Source organism: Diadema setosum, chromosome 17 (assembly GCF_964275005.1).
Source record: "Diadema setosum chromosome 17, eeDiaSeto1, whole genome shotgun sequence".
Lineage (NCBI taxonomy): Eukaryota > Metazoa > Echinodermata > Echinoidea > Diadematoida > Diadematidae > Diadema > Diadema setosum.
The window spans coordinates 5,862,928-5,877,901 of record NC_092701.1 but is presented as its reverse complement, the minus strand read 5'-3'; the positions used below and the strand labels follow the sequence as shown (position 1 = coordinate 5,877,901).

Here is a 14,974-nt window from a genome sequence, read left to right as displayed (position 1 = left end):
ATGTCGGCACACAAACACATACACACACAACTAGCGAGCGTGCAAAACCCAACAAACACCAGAGAGAAATGAAAGGGATAGAAAGAAGATACAAAAGAAAACAAATTTGACTTCAACACAACTCAAAACATTTGTTTTTGCTGTGATTATTGGAAAATTCGTGTAGTAAGCATCAAGTCGCATCTTCTTGGTGTATATGTGACTCCCTGTAGTTTAGCAGTACACACGAGGTTCGCACATACGTCGTTAGAACTGCACAAAAACTGAGCATAAACGGTTAAAGCTCCAATGCCGGAACACATTGGGAGAAAAACTCTTATGAATGGTGGACTTCGCGTCCGTCCCAAATCGTTCGAAAGCTCTGTAAAATCAGTTCTGATTTTCGAGCACAAATCACGAAGAAATCACAACTGACATTATCACAGATTTTTTCTTCTTTTATCTATTCATTTATTTCTTGAAAAAAAAAAAGACACAGTCCCAGCCCTGATTTATCCTCAAAAAACGAATATTGAACTTTTTTCGAATCCTTCTTGAATGTCCCTTGAAAACAGACCTCTAGTTGGAACAAGTTCTGGGAGTACGCACTGCGTGTTAGGTTATCAAACCCTTTTTCTCCTCGAGAGAATCCCGGAGACAATCTTAAGATGTAACCTGCCAAGTTAGGGAAAAATCCGTTGTGGGGTCTTCAGGAAGGTGCTGTAAATGCAAAAGTCCGCCCCCCTTTTTTTTTCGGCCCAGTGCAGGGTACACCTTGATCCGCCATAACAACCCCTTAAGACCCTGTCACACCTTTCCAGGCAAGCATTGCGTGCGACTTGAAAGGAACAATTTTTGCTCCCCGGAGTTCCCCGCAGAAGACCCGAACATGAAAGTACCTAGCACGTATCTCGCCCGTAGTTACCCGGAGGTGCGCACGCATGTCCTATTTACCCGCAGCCATGTTTAGGCCCCGGCACATCTTTCCGGGCAAGCTACGAGGGCTTGTTGCGTGTGGGGATTTTACAGCGCGCAGGACAATTTTTGCGCGCGGATGAGGATTTGGTCGAGTTTCGCGTACGTCCTAGCTGCAGGAACTTTGCTACTTTCGCTCTACTTGCGTGCATTCCGTGCATTCCGAGTGAAGGAATTCCTCTAAATGAGTTTGATAAGGCAGAGCTCCAACAGAATGTCATTATCTTACCCTAGAAAGCGTACGCGGTGCACCGTGAAGCCTTTTACCACCCAAAATGGCAGTAACCGACACTCAGCATGCACGCAATTTGTTCGTATAACTCGCTCCACACCCGCAGAATTGACCAGCTACATGGATATTGGCTAGTGTCGATACCGTTTCTTGCTAGTAAAGCACCCATATTAGGCTCGTAGAATGCCCCGCAGATGACACACGCTTCCAGCGCATAGGCATGGATCCACGGGCAAATTACCTACTTCAACCGGGTCAACTGCATATGACATGCAGCAGCTACGGGCCTGCTACTGGTGTTTTGCGAGGACCTCTCCGGGCAGTCCCCGCCACTCACCCGGAAAAGTTTTGGTCATGCTCAAAACTTGGCTGAGGGTAAATCGGATTGACGTGCGCACCTTCGGGCAACTGCGGGCGAGATACGTGTTAAGTAGGCCTGCTGTCAAGTGCGGGCCAACCAGTCTGCCAACTGCGGGGAGCTCCGGGTAGCAAACATTTTTCTACGCAAGTCAACCCACAAGGCTTCCCGAGACACCGTTTGACAAGGCCTTGAACATGCGCAGAACTTGTTCTCGGCGAGTCGCTAGGTTTGCCCGCAGAGGCACACGCAGAACACTAGTAGGAGGCCATTAGCGGCAGCACCTTTGCAGTCCCCGTATGTTGCTCGTAAATCGGATCGGTTTCGAAGCTCTCACTCGGTCACACGGAATACACGCAAGTAGTAGGTAATTTTATAGCACGCGTCTAGCAAATAAGACGCAAGTACCGAACTCGCCAACATTCTTGTAAATATCATTCTAAAATAAATTCTTGAAAAAATTCTCCTGCGTGCTGGAAGATCACCACTCGCAACAAGCAAGCATAGCTTACCCGCGGAAAGGTGAGACACGGCCTTTAAATACAGTCATTAAATCGGACTTGCGGGCGCACCTCCGGGCAGATACGGGCGAGATACGCGCTATCTACTGTCAGTTGCGGGCCAACTGCTGAGAGGTCCGGGTTGCACAAATTTAAAGCAAAAATTGTAAAGTAGGTATCTCGCAGCTCCCGTATATCGCTCGTAACTGAAAACTGATCGCTTTCCAAGCTCGAAGAAGTAAATCATATCTACATTTGCAGACAGTGTTTGTACATTTCCCATCATATTTATTGAACGTATGCACGTTACCCGGCGAGACGTCTGTACATTTCTAGTTGATGTAAATTTTTAGATTTGTATGTAGAGTTTCCCGGCTTGTGTACAAATCCCGGCTCCAAAAGGTACATCTATGTGTTTCTGAAATCATGGCAATGAGATTCCATCTAATCTACAAACCAATACAAAAGTACGAACGGATATTTATCAAGAATTAACACAAGGATCAGATTTAAACGGGGAAAATATCAGACATATTTTAGCAGAGCTTTAAAGCGGGACTCCATACTCTAATTCAAAACAGCTACTAGTGTATGGACACATTCTGGTAGGCCCGTACCATTCTATTGTGAATGATTGTTCATTGCTTCTAATCTATTTTTCTTTCTCATTAGCAATCTTTATCTATCGACAATGCGAATTGCGGAAGAACTGTTTCGCGTGGTTTGGCAGAGGGTATGTGTTCCAGCAGTGTACTGCGCGAAGTATCAGTAAGTTACTCACAATTCCACGCTGACTTCTTCAAGATCCTCAGCAAAAAAGCTTGGAACTGTAAGGTAAGTTTTTGTTGCGATAGTAAAATGTAAGTCAGGATACACATTCGATGCTTTAAAGTGTCACCCAACTCGTCGTGTCGACATCCAGTAGGAAAGCTGGTCGGATGACGAGCTCTCTTGTCTTGTCAGTGTAGTATTTATCATACTGTCATGATTGTAGAAGAATGATCAAATGAGGAGATTTTAGATTCGGCCATGTCTACATCCTGTAGCGTAGATGATTTGATGACAAGAACGCAGGTGTCCTCATGTCTACATCCCATAGAATAGATGGTTAGATGGCACTACATTGTAAATACCCGAGAGTGAGCTGCATCTCCACTAACGTGACGAACTCGAACCTGTGTATTATTTGATTTATAAAATGGGTCGAAAACTAACAGCATTTTTCATGTACCTTTGTGGGTCAATACCAGTCAGCTACATGTAGCACTCGCTCAAAAGTCAAGATGTCCGAAGATGTTCGTCCCAAACATTTACGCACGTCGTACTCGGAAATCCCGCACATATAAGTACTGTACGTATAAGCGTATACGTCCGCCACATATTATGCACAAGAAAGACCGGCTGGCAGCCCGAACTAGAACTTGTTTACAGGATTGACAGCGCGTATAGTAGCGCGCGACGCACTTGTAACAACTGATTGAGTGTGCACTGCTAGTGTAAACATTGTGACGTCAGTGACTTTACGCTTTTTTACACGGCCGTGCAATAGTAAGAAATCATGCACGCACACGTGACTCATTTCAGCGCTTCCAATTGGCTACATTCTTGAACCCAATTTAAAATATACAGTGTGTATTTGTTTCAGTTTTTAAGTCTTCCTGAAACATTGTTAAAAGCAGGGTAGTTTCATTTAGTGCCACAAAGGCCTGCTTTCAAAGGGAGCCCTGCGTTGATCCTGTACATTACATTACATGTGCACACAATAAAAAACGAGAACAAAACAGACATACATATGGTACAGATAAAGACAGTTGGTTCGTAAGAGCATAAGACACATAACAAAAAATCATAAAATGAGTGTAGAAAATAGACATAGAATAATGCATAGCTAGTGCAAAGGGTTCATATCAAATGAGAGACAGATGTTGGCATACACGATTCTTAAATGTTTGCACTGAAGAGGCTGTTTAAATCAAAATGGGTAACTCTATAAATGATTTGCTTGTAACATTTTTAGAAGGAGCATTTCCTATATTCAGCTCTACCAGTTTGACTACGTACGCACTAGAACACATTCAGGCTGGCGTTAATGGTATTGAATTATTTGTTCAGTTGACTGCCATTATTTTCAGAGCATGAGTAAGAGCTTGCACTAACATGTAACCCCCCCCTTCAATACTTAACGAGCATACATATTTTGACAACGTTGCAATCTGTTTATATTTGTGACCGTGCACCTCAAAACGAACACAAAGTCGCACACACTGATTTTGCGTGAGGACTGAAAATAAGTGAAATGGGTCAACCTAGCCGAACTTGACTTTTTTCATATTTTCTGAAAGAGCGGGTCGTCGTATACATTATGCTAAAATTTTATATCATAAAATGGGCAGGAAAGTGTGTTTTTTAGCAGTTTATCTCGAACATTTTTGGTAGAATAGTGTGATTTGGTGTGTCTTTAGAATCCCCTTTTCATTTCTGAAAAACCCTGTCCACCCTCTTCACTTTCAACTCTAATAACTTTTGAAAGGATAGTGCTGCTGCTTTGAAAGTTAACATTAATTATGGACCGAATGTGTTAATGAGGCATGCTTAATTTCAGTTTAATCTGATAATCCCTTCATTGTTGTTACTCTGGTGGTTTACTTCCTGTTTTTTGTCCCATTCATCGCACAGCCAGCACAGTTTGGTAAAGATAAAGCGCTTGAATAGACACTGTACTTCAGAGCCTCTTTTCTCAGTTCACACTTTTCCTGAGTTTGTGCTTTCTTTCCAATATTTAGATAGGTTAGCAGAGTCCATTTGATTTGAGTTATACATCATTTTAAAGCTTACAGTCTGCTCTTTCAGAATACGATCTTAACTAAAAATTCATGTCTGGCGACTTTTTGTTTGTTTTGAGGTGCAGGGTCATATTTGTCTGTTTAATGACCCCGCTGCAGCACAACAGTAATAAACATATGTAGGTATGAAAGAAAAAAACAAGTGATTTATGAATGTACAGGTCAAACACGCTTTGATTCTTCGTATAAACACAGTAGAATTTTCATGACTACTTAATCGACATGGGGAGACCAGTCAAGAGTATGTTCAAAGATTAACACAATTTCCCAACGGTGTTTGAGTCTCATGCCAGTTTCCAAAGGCCTGCCATTCATACAAATTTAAAAAGAATGTTTTTTTTTTCGACAAGGTCCGAACATGCCGAATAACATGACTTTTTTTTTTCTAAATTAACAATCGTACCATTATCTGACAACCATTTACTGAGGAGTAGCGTGTCTGCACGGAGTTGTTCCTGTATTTTGTAATGCTACAGTCACACACGGTCGGGTCACAAAACGGATTTGATCCAAGTGAAAATGAACCGGATTAGTCCTGAAATGGAGGGCAATTTATTTCATTTCATTTCATTTCATATATTTATTGTCCATAAAATGGAAAATTTTTGTGATTCAAGTGGCATACAATGTACATAGATACACATATATAAAACACACATTTCAGAATAAAGTACAGAAAATATTACAACACACATCCTTAATTCATATAAATTAACACAGAAAAACTTAACACTCAGTAACAAAATATACATCCATGACATCCAGTATTGCACCTGTTTTTTTTTTTATATCTGTCCAGGCATTATATATATATATATATATATATATATATATATATATATATATATCAGCAGTTGTAAAATACAATGAAATACAGGGGGAAAAAATAAGGCTGATGCAGCACATACAAACAAATACTGCATATCATCTTAAAAAATCTGAAACACTACTATGAATAAAACTCCTATTAAAGAGACTCAACAAATTGAACAACATCCCACAGAGAATGTGGCTGAAACAGCACACGCAAGAATGTGCCAGGTGCAGGACATACAAGAATGTAACAGCTACAGCTACGGCTACAGTACAAACAAGAATGCGAGTGGTAAAGTACATCATACGTACACACACCCGAGCATATGGCATGGCATTTGCATTTGCACTATTTCCCAAACAGGGGATGATTTGTGCATGATATTATATACTCATCCTTCCTAATAATTTTCTGTCTACAGATACCATCCCATAAATATTGCACACCAGTAATTTTACTTACTTATTTCAATATCCTTATGATTTGAGCAAATTTCCCTTTCGTAGGCTATACAAACCCACACATCTCAACACAAATGTACTCTCCATATTACGGAGTAGAACGTAAAAGGTAGTGTCAACAAAAAACAGTACTGTGGCTGAACTGAAAAACATTGGTCAGCAAGTGACAAAAAACATGATATCAGAAATTGAATTTTCATTTCATTTCATTTCACACATGCATGTTCACATGCATGTTTTTTTATTTTCATTTCCAATCAAACACAGGTAATACACTTTGACATGATTACATATATTGGAACATAATAATACACATTGGTTCTTAAAAGAACTTCATGGAAATGAAAATTGAGGGGCTGCTAAAAAGCGAACTTGTAGATTGCAGTCCCCTCACTTACGTTACATTACTACAATACATCAATTATATATGACTTTATAACACAATACAACGATACATGTACCGTACAAGCTAGTCATTGAAAGTATACAGTTTTCATTCAATCGAATCGGATGGTTACATGAAGTATACGCTTTCACATGTATACACATACATATACACGTACACATACATATACAAATACACATACACACATACACACACACACAAGCACATACACACACACACACACACACACTTACGCATACACACGCACGTACACACATACACATACGCACACACACGCACGTACACACACATGTTTGCATCCACATACATTGTGCACACACAGAAGAGAGTAGGGAAAGAGAGAGAGGGAGGGAGAGAGGGGGGAGTAGAGAGAGCGAAGGGCAGGTCAGCATTCTCGATGCAGGGTGAAGAAAAAAAGAACAACAATTCCAAACAGTCAAACTAATCATGGGGTACATATGAGCTAATCAAATATTTCTTTAAATTACTAGAGAATGATTTCAAACTAATGGAATCTTTTATGTTTTTCCCAAGGGAATTCCAAAATTTGGGGCCACTGTAAATAAACGTGGATTTTGTAAATAGAGTTCGGGTAAGGGGCAAATGATACTCATCTGTTTGACGAGTGGGGTATTTATGAATATTTTTATTCTTATTAAACATATTTTCAAAGACTAAAGGAAGTGAATTATTATACAAACTGTACATAAATTGACCAAGGTAATAATAATACAAATCCCTTACTTTCAAAACCTTATTCTCCACAAATAATCCGTCAGTATGGGAATATTTGGAGGTATTACATATTACTCGAAGTGCTTTTTTTTTGTAACAAAAATAATCTGTCCAAATAAGTTGAATGTGTATTTCCCCATACTATAATTCCATACATTAAATAAGGTAAAATTAACGTTGAATATAACATTAGCAACTTTTTAACAGGAAAACAAAACTTTACTTTATTAATTACACCTATGTTACTGGAAATTGTGCGGCATATACAATCTATATGCTGTTTCCAAGAAAGCTTACTGTCTACAGTTACACCAAGAAATCTAACGGAATAAACCTGTTTTATCACTTCATTTTCAAAAATTATATCATGTGGCAATTTATCAAGGGTATTACTAAACAACATCACATTTGTTTTCTGCAAATTAAGCGATAATTTATTTGCTCTTAGCCATTGCATTATCTTGTTCAATTCTATATTCATGACATCAACTAATGTATGAGGATTTGAATGAGAAAAGAAAAGATTAGAATCATCTGCAAATAATATAAAAGAAAGAACATTTGAAGATTTTGGAAAATCATTGATGTAGATAATAAAAAGTAACGGCCCTAGTATACTTCCTTGTGGAACTCCACAATCAACTGAGCGCAAAGAAGAGTTTTCATTGTTTATACAAACAAATTGTTTTCTGTCTTTCAAATAGCTTCTGAACCTTAACATAATACATAGTCTGACCACATGTTGTAGGGGAAAAAAAAGCAGGTCGATGCGAGTCAATGCGGCTCGAACCGGGTCAATTCAATATCAATATAACCTGGTGGCCTGTGCATTAAGTCTATGGGGATTTCAGAATTCAGTATGGAACGGGCTAAGTGACTAAGTGCATTTTGTGTATTACGATAATACAAATAATTCATTCATTCATTCATTCAAATTTCATTCAACTTTATTTTCACTTCCATCAAATAAACAAAGAAATTATACACATTGCATATGTACAGGATATTTGTAATACTTGCAGAACATAATTTGACAAGGTACATAAATATGAAAATGAGAAATAGATGCGATTACATCTTTGTTAATATATACATAAAGCGTATAATACAAGTCAACTAAGGATGAGGATGGAAGTGGAGGGTCCCACTAAGAAGCAGAGCTTGTACGATAAGGGACCCTCAGAAAATACACAAAACAGCAATATAAAACAAAATAAGCGAACCGATGTCAACTGACAACAAGATGATTGGGAAGGGAAAAAGAAAGAAAAGGAAAAAAAGAGGGAAAAAAGAGAAAAAAAGGGGAGAAAAAGGGAAAAAAAAACTACAGCACGTGCCATCGTGGACGCAAGCAATCTAGATTCCATAATGTAAAATAAGTGATGAAATACAAGCTGGATTGAATGTAATGCAAAACATTTTTTATACGTAATTATGTTGGTAAGAATGCAGGAGAAAGAGAGAATAAACACATCGTTATATTTAGTACACAGACAGGGACTTAATTAGAAGGAGGACTTGTGTAAAAAAGAATGATGACTTGACTGGGATGATAAAGGGAAACTAACTCGGTCGGATATTATAAAATTTCAATAAAAATTATTTTAATTTATTCTTGAAGGAATTCAGAGATTGAGCTGTTGTAATATTGTTGGGAAGTGAATTCCAATACTTTGGCCCATCGTAGATGAATGTGTTTTGAGCCAACAAAGTTCTCAGAAATGGCAAATGGAAATCATTTGATCGCCGTGTTGGATAATTATGAACGGATTGATTTCTTTGAAACATTGTTTCAAATATATTTGGGAGATTATTTTTATTATAATTATACATAAATTGTCCTAGATTAAACAAATACAAATCATTAATTTTCAATATTTTATGCTCATAAAATAGTGGGTCAGTATGGGACAAAAATGCAGTATGACATATAACACGGAGTGATTTCTTTTGCAATAAAAGTAATTTATCTAAAAATGTTTTGTATGTATTTCCCCACGCGAGAATACCGTAATTTAAATATGGCAATATTAACGATGAATATAATATATGGCAATATAAGGATGAATATAATATATGGCAATATTAAGGATGAATATGATATATGGCAATATAAGGATGAGCATAATATATGGCAATATTAAGGATGAATATAATACAATAATAATTCAAAGAAGCACTAATGAAATGGGAATCAAGTTCTTCACAGTGCAAACAGTGGAGTCTACGTTTGAAAATTATGAAATAAATGCGCGTGGGGTTTCTACATTATTAATTTCTGACAGTGTATGTGTGCGTTTTTTTTTTTCTCAGATTCAAGATCTAAAATTGGCGTTTAACAGCTGGGATGAAGATCTTCAGAATCAATCCTCGATCGGAAGAGATTTGGCCGAATGGGTGTGTTCTTTGCCACATCTTTCGAGCTTTAGTGTGACGTGTTACTACTTGCCTGACAATTTTCTTTCAACAACTGCCTCCTTAGCATCATCTTGCCAGGTATGTCATTGTTAACTTAGCGTATTCTAAACTTAGCAGTGTTTCTGCACGTGGGGCAGTATCATGACTATTTCTGTATCTTTCATTCAAATTTTGGCACAATAAAACTTTTGGGCAAGTTTCGCGAATCTTTCGTTAAATATGCACAACGTTTTCGCAAACTATTCGTAACGGTACGTGCCAATGCGAGTCTTTCCACATAGTGTAGAAAACGATTAGTTTACGACTAACTACAGCATAACCTTTGCGCATAAAATGCGAATACCCCCGCATAGTTCTCGTCCTTCCAAGGCAAAAGACAAGGGAAGGAAGAGAGTCATTCGGTCAAGAAAGGACATATCCGGGGTACAAATAATGTTGTTTGTCGAATTTATCATATACATTAAATTGGGAGAGAGAGAGAGAGAGAGAGAGAGCGAGAAAGAGAGAGAGAGAGAGAGAGGGGGGAGGGAGTGAGAGAGACGAATGGTTGTATCGGCAAGGCCAGATTGTGGACTCGAGCTGAGGCGCCACTAGAATTACACTTCGTTATACCTTAGATATTTCGAATGTTTGTTTATTCTGAAATGATATAGGGTTCAATTTTCTAAAAATTACATAAGGTTCCTTATTAAGAAGGCTCGATAGTCAAATAATTACATACAGTTCATAATTCCAATCATGAGCTTAATTTCTTTTAAGGCTGTGTCACACCTTTCCGGGCAAGCCTTGCTTGCGACTTGCTAAGAACAATTTTTGCTACCCGGAGGTCCCCGCAGATGAGCCGCACATGACAGTACCATAACTACCCGTAGTTACCCGGAGTCGCGCACGCAGGTCCTATTTACCCGCAGCCAAAAAAGGCCCTGTCACACCTTTCCGGGAAAGCTTTGCGGGCTTGTTGCGTGTGGGGATTTTCCAGCACGCAGGACAATATTATTTTTGCGGGCGGACAACGATCTGGGCGAGTTTCAAGTGCGTCCTGGCATGTTGGACCCGTGCTAGTTAATAACGCGCATTTTTTTTATTTATTTGTTTCACATCTTTAAAAATGGGCGGCCCAAGTCAGCATTGACTGGTTTTTATCGGGGCCCTTTAAAACACAACTCATAAAACATTGCAGAATTACAGTTACTAGCAAACAAAGAAAAGGAAAATAAAGAAACATTTAAACACAATCAAAAAATGAAACATATAACGCTGATACAATTTTAAAGTTATGTAATACTACAACAGTTTCTAGATAAACACACACACAAAAAAAAAATGAAATTGGGAAAAACAATGAACAAGACATCTATTGCACAAATTAAACAACTGATAAAACTGTATGGGTATTAGTCATTGAGTAAAGATATTTCTTGATATAAAAGTCACAAATATCATTATCTACTTTTAACCAATCCGAAAGTGGGGGAACATCGTGTTTCTAATGACAATTTTTTCCAGTTAGATACCGCTGTGCATACAAATGATAATGCTGTAAAATTCCGTATTACATCTTGGGATCTCAAGTTGACAATGATGCGAGTAATTGCGTCCTATGCGTTGTGCCACTGCATCATGCATAACAAACTTGTTTGCTAGTAAAGCGGATGCTAGGTGGTGCACACATTTGAATGTCATACTTGCCATTTATTTTAGATACTATTTCCGTAACGTTGGCCAATTAAGTTAATTGAGGACTTGCTCGGATGGGATTTCCCACAAACAGCCAGCTATAATGTAAGCGGCTCGTTTGTGTAACTTGTTGATGACTTCATAATATATATATATATATATATTTTTTTTTTTTTTGTGATCGGATTTTAGGGGTTCATGTGTAAACATCATCAAGAGCATGGTTCAGTTTTGACTGAATTTCATCCATGTTTCTACCTCGCAGGGATAAAGTCGCGTCGTCTGCGAAAAGAAACATTTCTCCATTATGGGTCATCATGGGAAAATAATAAATACAAAAAGAAAGTAATGGCGCTAACACTGAACCCTGTAAGATTTCATTGTGTATTACTCTAGTGGATGACTTTTCCAATTCACAGATATAAATTGACTTTTAACGAACCATATTTCATGTCAGGATTATCGAACCTTCGGAACAACGAACCAGTCCATTTTTAGATTAGCATGTTTTTGGAATATCGAACATTACCGCACCTAGCACCACCTTCGTTTCTCAGGATTCTTGCTCCTGTTTTTAAAAGGATTTTTTTTTTTTTTGTATTTCTAAAAGACAGTGGGTTCTATACAGTCACGATGCAAACACTTTGCTCTGATACATCGTTCTGAGTATTGAACTTCTTTATTGTGTGGAATTTCTTATCATTACTTTAGTCTTGTGTGATACCATCAGGCATATAAAAGAGGAGGCAAGTCTCATGATCTAGAATAAAGAAAACAAAAAAAAAAAATGCAAGAAGTGTCCTGGCATTGGGCCGGATGCATAAACGCTAGCAATTGCTAGTGCTAGCCTTAATCCGAATGCATAAAAACAAGCAATTGCTTGCAGAAGCTTTTGCTAGCAAGCACAAGCAATTGCTTGCTGCCCGCAAGCAATTGCTTAGAGACCAAGCGTTTGCTTAAAAACGTATGCATAAAACATACCTTTTGCTTGTTCTTGCTAGCAATTGCTTTAAATAGGATTTTCCAAGCTCTACAAAATGAACTTGAGCTTTTACTTAACTTGGACGTTCCCTTTTAAGTATCATTTTCACATTCATACAAGAAAGACCACACTTGTACAGGAGTGGTATAAATCTACAAGAAATTACTCTTTAGCAGCGTTAGAAACTTTTTCATTTCAACAGCGGGAAAGTCCAGTGGTCAGCACGCAAAATGTGATGAGAAACAGGTAGAAGTCTGACTTCGGTGGAGAGCAAGGAGACCTCTCTCCACGTGAGATCTGGCAGATCCGGGCTATCTCTATCAGCCAGTACGTGTGTGTGTAAAGATGTGTGTGTGCGTCTGTGTGCGCATTTATGAGTGCCATTTCATAGCTCTATTGCTATGTTAGGAAAAGTTTCGCACACACACGCCCTTTCAAATACGTGCTGTCACACTCGCCTTTGTTCTTGTGTTCGCACAGGCGTGACGTTCCTTTTGTTGAAAACGCAAGCAATTGCTTGTGCGGGACAAGCAAAAGGTATGGGCACAAGCAAAAGGTTATGCATATGAATTTAAGCAATTGCTTGAGCTACACCTTTTGCTAGACGAGCTTGTGCTTTTGCTTGAAGCAATTGCTTACAAGCAATTGCTTGTTTTATGCATTCGGCCCAATGACCACGAATACGTAAAGGGGTGGTACAGTATTGGTGGAGATGAGAATTGGGCTTTTAACTTTTTGCAAGATACCAAGAAAACACTTATGATATAGTACAGAGCATATCATTTAAAGAGGAATTTAAAGTTCATTTGATGAAAATCGGGTTTGGAATGACTGAAACATCCAAAAACAAAGTAAATCAAAGTGATCGTAATAAAGTGTGGGTCCCACACTTTATTAGAATCGCTCATTTTTGGATATCTCAGCCATTTCAAAAACAATTATCATCAAATAAACGTTAAATTCCTCATAGAATTACATGCTCTTTCCTATTTCTTAAGAGGTTTCTCATTATCTCACCAAAAAATGTTAGAAACCTGAAATTAGGTCTCCACCAAAACTGTACGATCCCTTTAACTGATTCGTGAACTTGGCGTAAATGTGATGTATAGCTACTCTGACACCTGCACGAATTTGGGTTTTGCGCATGGTTTCAACATCATTTCGTTCCAATGCGAGAAACATTCGTGGCAACATGGGGTGGATGCTGGGCAATGCCGTCAATGTGTGAACATTTTTCGAACTGTTCAAACTTTTGGCAAGACGAAATTTGGGGGCAAGTTTCGCGAGCCCTTCGTGAACTATGCACAACCAATGCCCAAACTAGCCGTATCAGTACGTAGGCCTACTACTACGTGTCCATCAACCTAGTGGCACGCAAGTCACGACTTAATCACGACTTATTCGCAACTAGTTCACGACTAACTTGCGTATTCTTTGCGCATAAAATGTGCATACTCCAGCATAGATTTCGCACATGAATCGCAAAGTCTACGCATGATATGCCCGTTAAAGGAAGCCAAAACCCAAATATGAATTTGGATCGAGTGAAAATAGCAGCATTAGCAGATCATATCAGCTGAGGTTTGAGGAAAATGGGCTGTCGATTAAAGAAATATCACTCTTTGTTTATTTCAATGCAGTAAATGCTGGATATAAGAAGCCTACTATACCGTTCATGAAAAAGTTTTTTTTTTTTCATGAAAAAATGATACACTCCCCATCGTCAAGCTACTGACATAGGGTAAGGGTGGTATCATTTCCTCTTCTTTCTGAAAGAGGTAACCCAGCTGCTCTTTCATAATGCTAAAAAGGTGACATGTTGAATTTTCTTTATGTTTGCTATTATATTTTTGACCTTAATGATGTCATGAACTTTTGTGGTCTCTTTGTCTAGCGATTGCGGGGTCAAAACTTTAAAAATCCATAACTGTTGAATAGAATGCCTAATACAGTCAACTTCGGATACCTCGAATACGTCGGGACTGAAGAAAATGGTTCGAGGTACGTGAAATTCGAGGTACGCGTAATTCGAGGTACGCGTACGTACGTCGAATTTTCTTCGACTTATCCGACGGTTATCGATGTTGAACATGGTATCTGTTATAGTGCCTACCGATTTTTGCATGCTTGTCAATTGGAATTGAATCGATATTTTATATGAATGAATTGAATGAAAATCGGAATTGAAATCAGAATTTCAGAAATGAAGATTTTGGCGACCCTATCGCGCCACCAAAAAAGTCGGATGTTTGCCTTTACTTTTGAAAATGAACAGCGGTAACAATCGGCTCCGTAAGATACTAAAATAAATGTCGGATGTTTGCTCATACTTTTGGAAATGAAAGACTCAGCTCCGTATGGTGCTAAAACTAATGTCAGATATTTGATTTTGCGTTCGGAAATGATTAAGGACAACATTCGGCTCCGGAAGACGCTGAAATAAATGTCGAATATTTGCTTTGACGTTCGGAAATGAAAAACAATATTCAACTCCGTACGATGGTTAGGTAAGTGTCGGATGTTTCATTATACTTTCGAAAGGAAATAGCAAGAACATTCGGCTCCGGAAGATGCTGAAATAAATGTCAGATGAT

The 14,974-nt window shown here is 38.5% G+C and overlaps 2 protein-coding genes across 2 annotated transcripts in view; both read left to right on the top strand.

The window, feature by feature from the left end:
• Positions 1–14,974, top strand: part of LOC140241124 (uncharacterized) — an 81,404-nt gene that overhangs the window by 20,742 nt on the left and 45,688 nt on the right. The window lies entirely within an intron of this gene.
• LOC140241071 (uncharacterized) overlaps positions 1–14,974 on the top strand; it is a 47,374-nt gene that overhangs the window by 12,573 nt on the left and 19,827 nt on the right. Inside the window, exons 4-5 of the mRNA XM_072320839.1 lie at positions 2,717–2,878; positions 9,617–9,799. Of these exons, the coding sequence (XP_072176940.1) occupies positions 2,717–2,878; positions 9,617–9,799 (345 nt within the window). The remainder of the gene's footprint in view (positions 1–2,716; positions 2,879–9,616; positions 9,800–14,974) is intronic.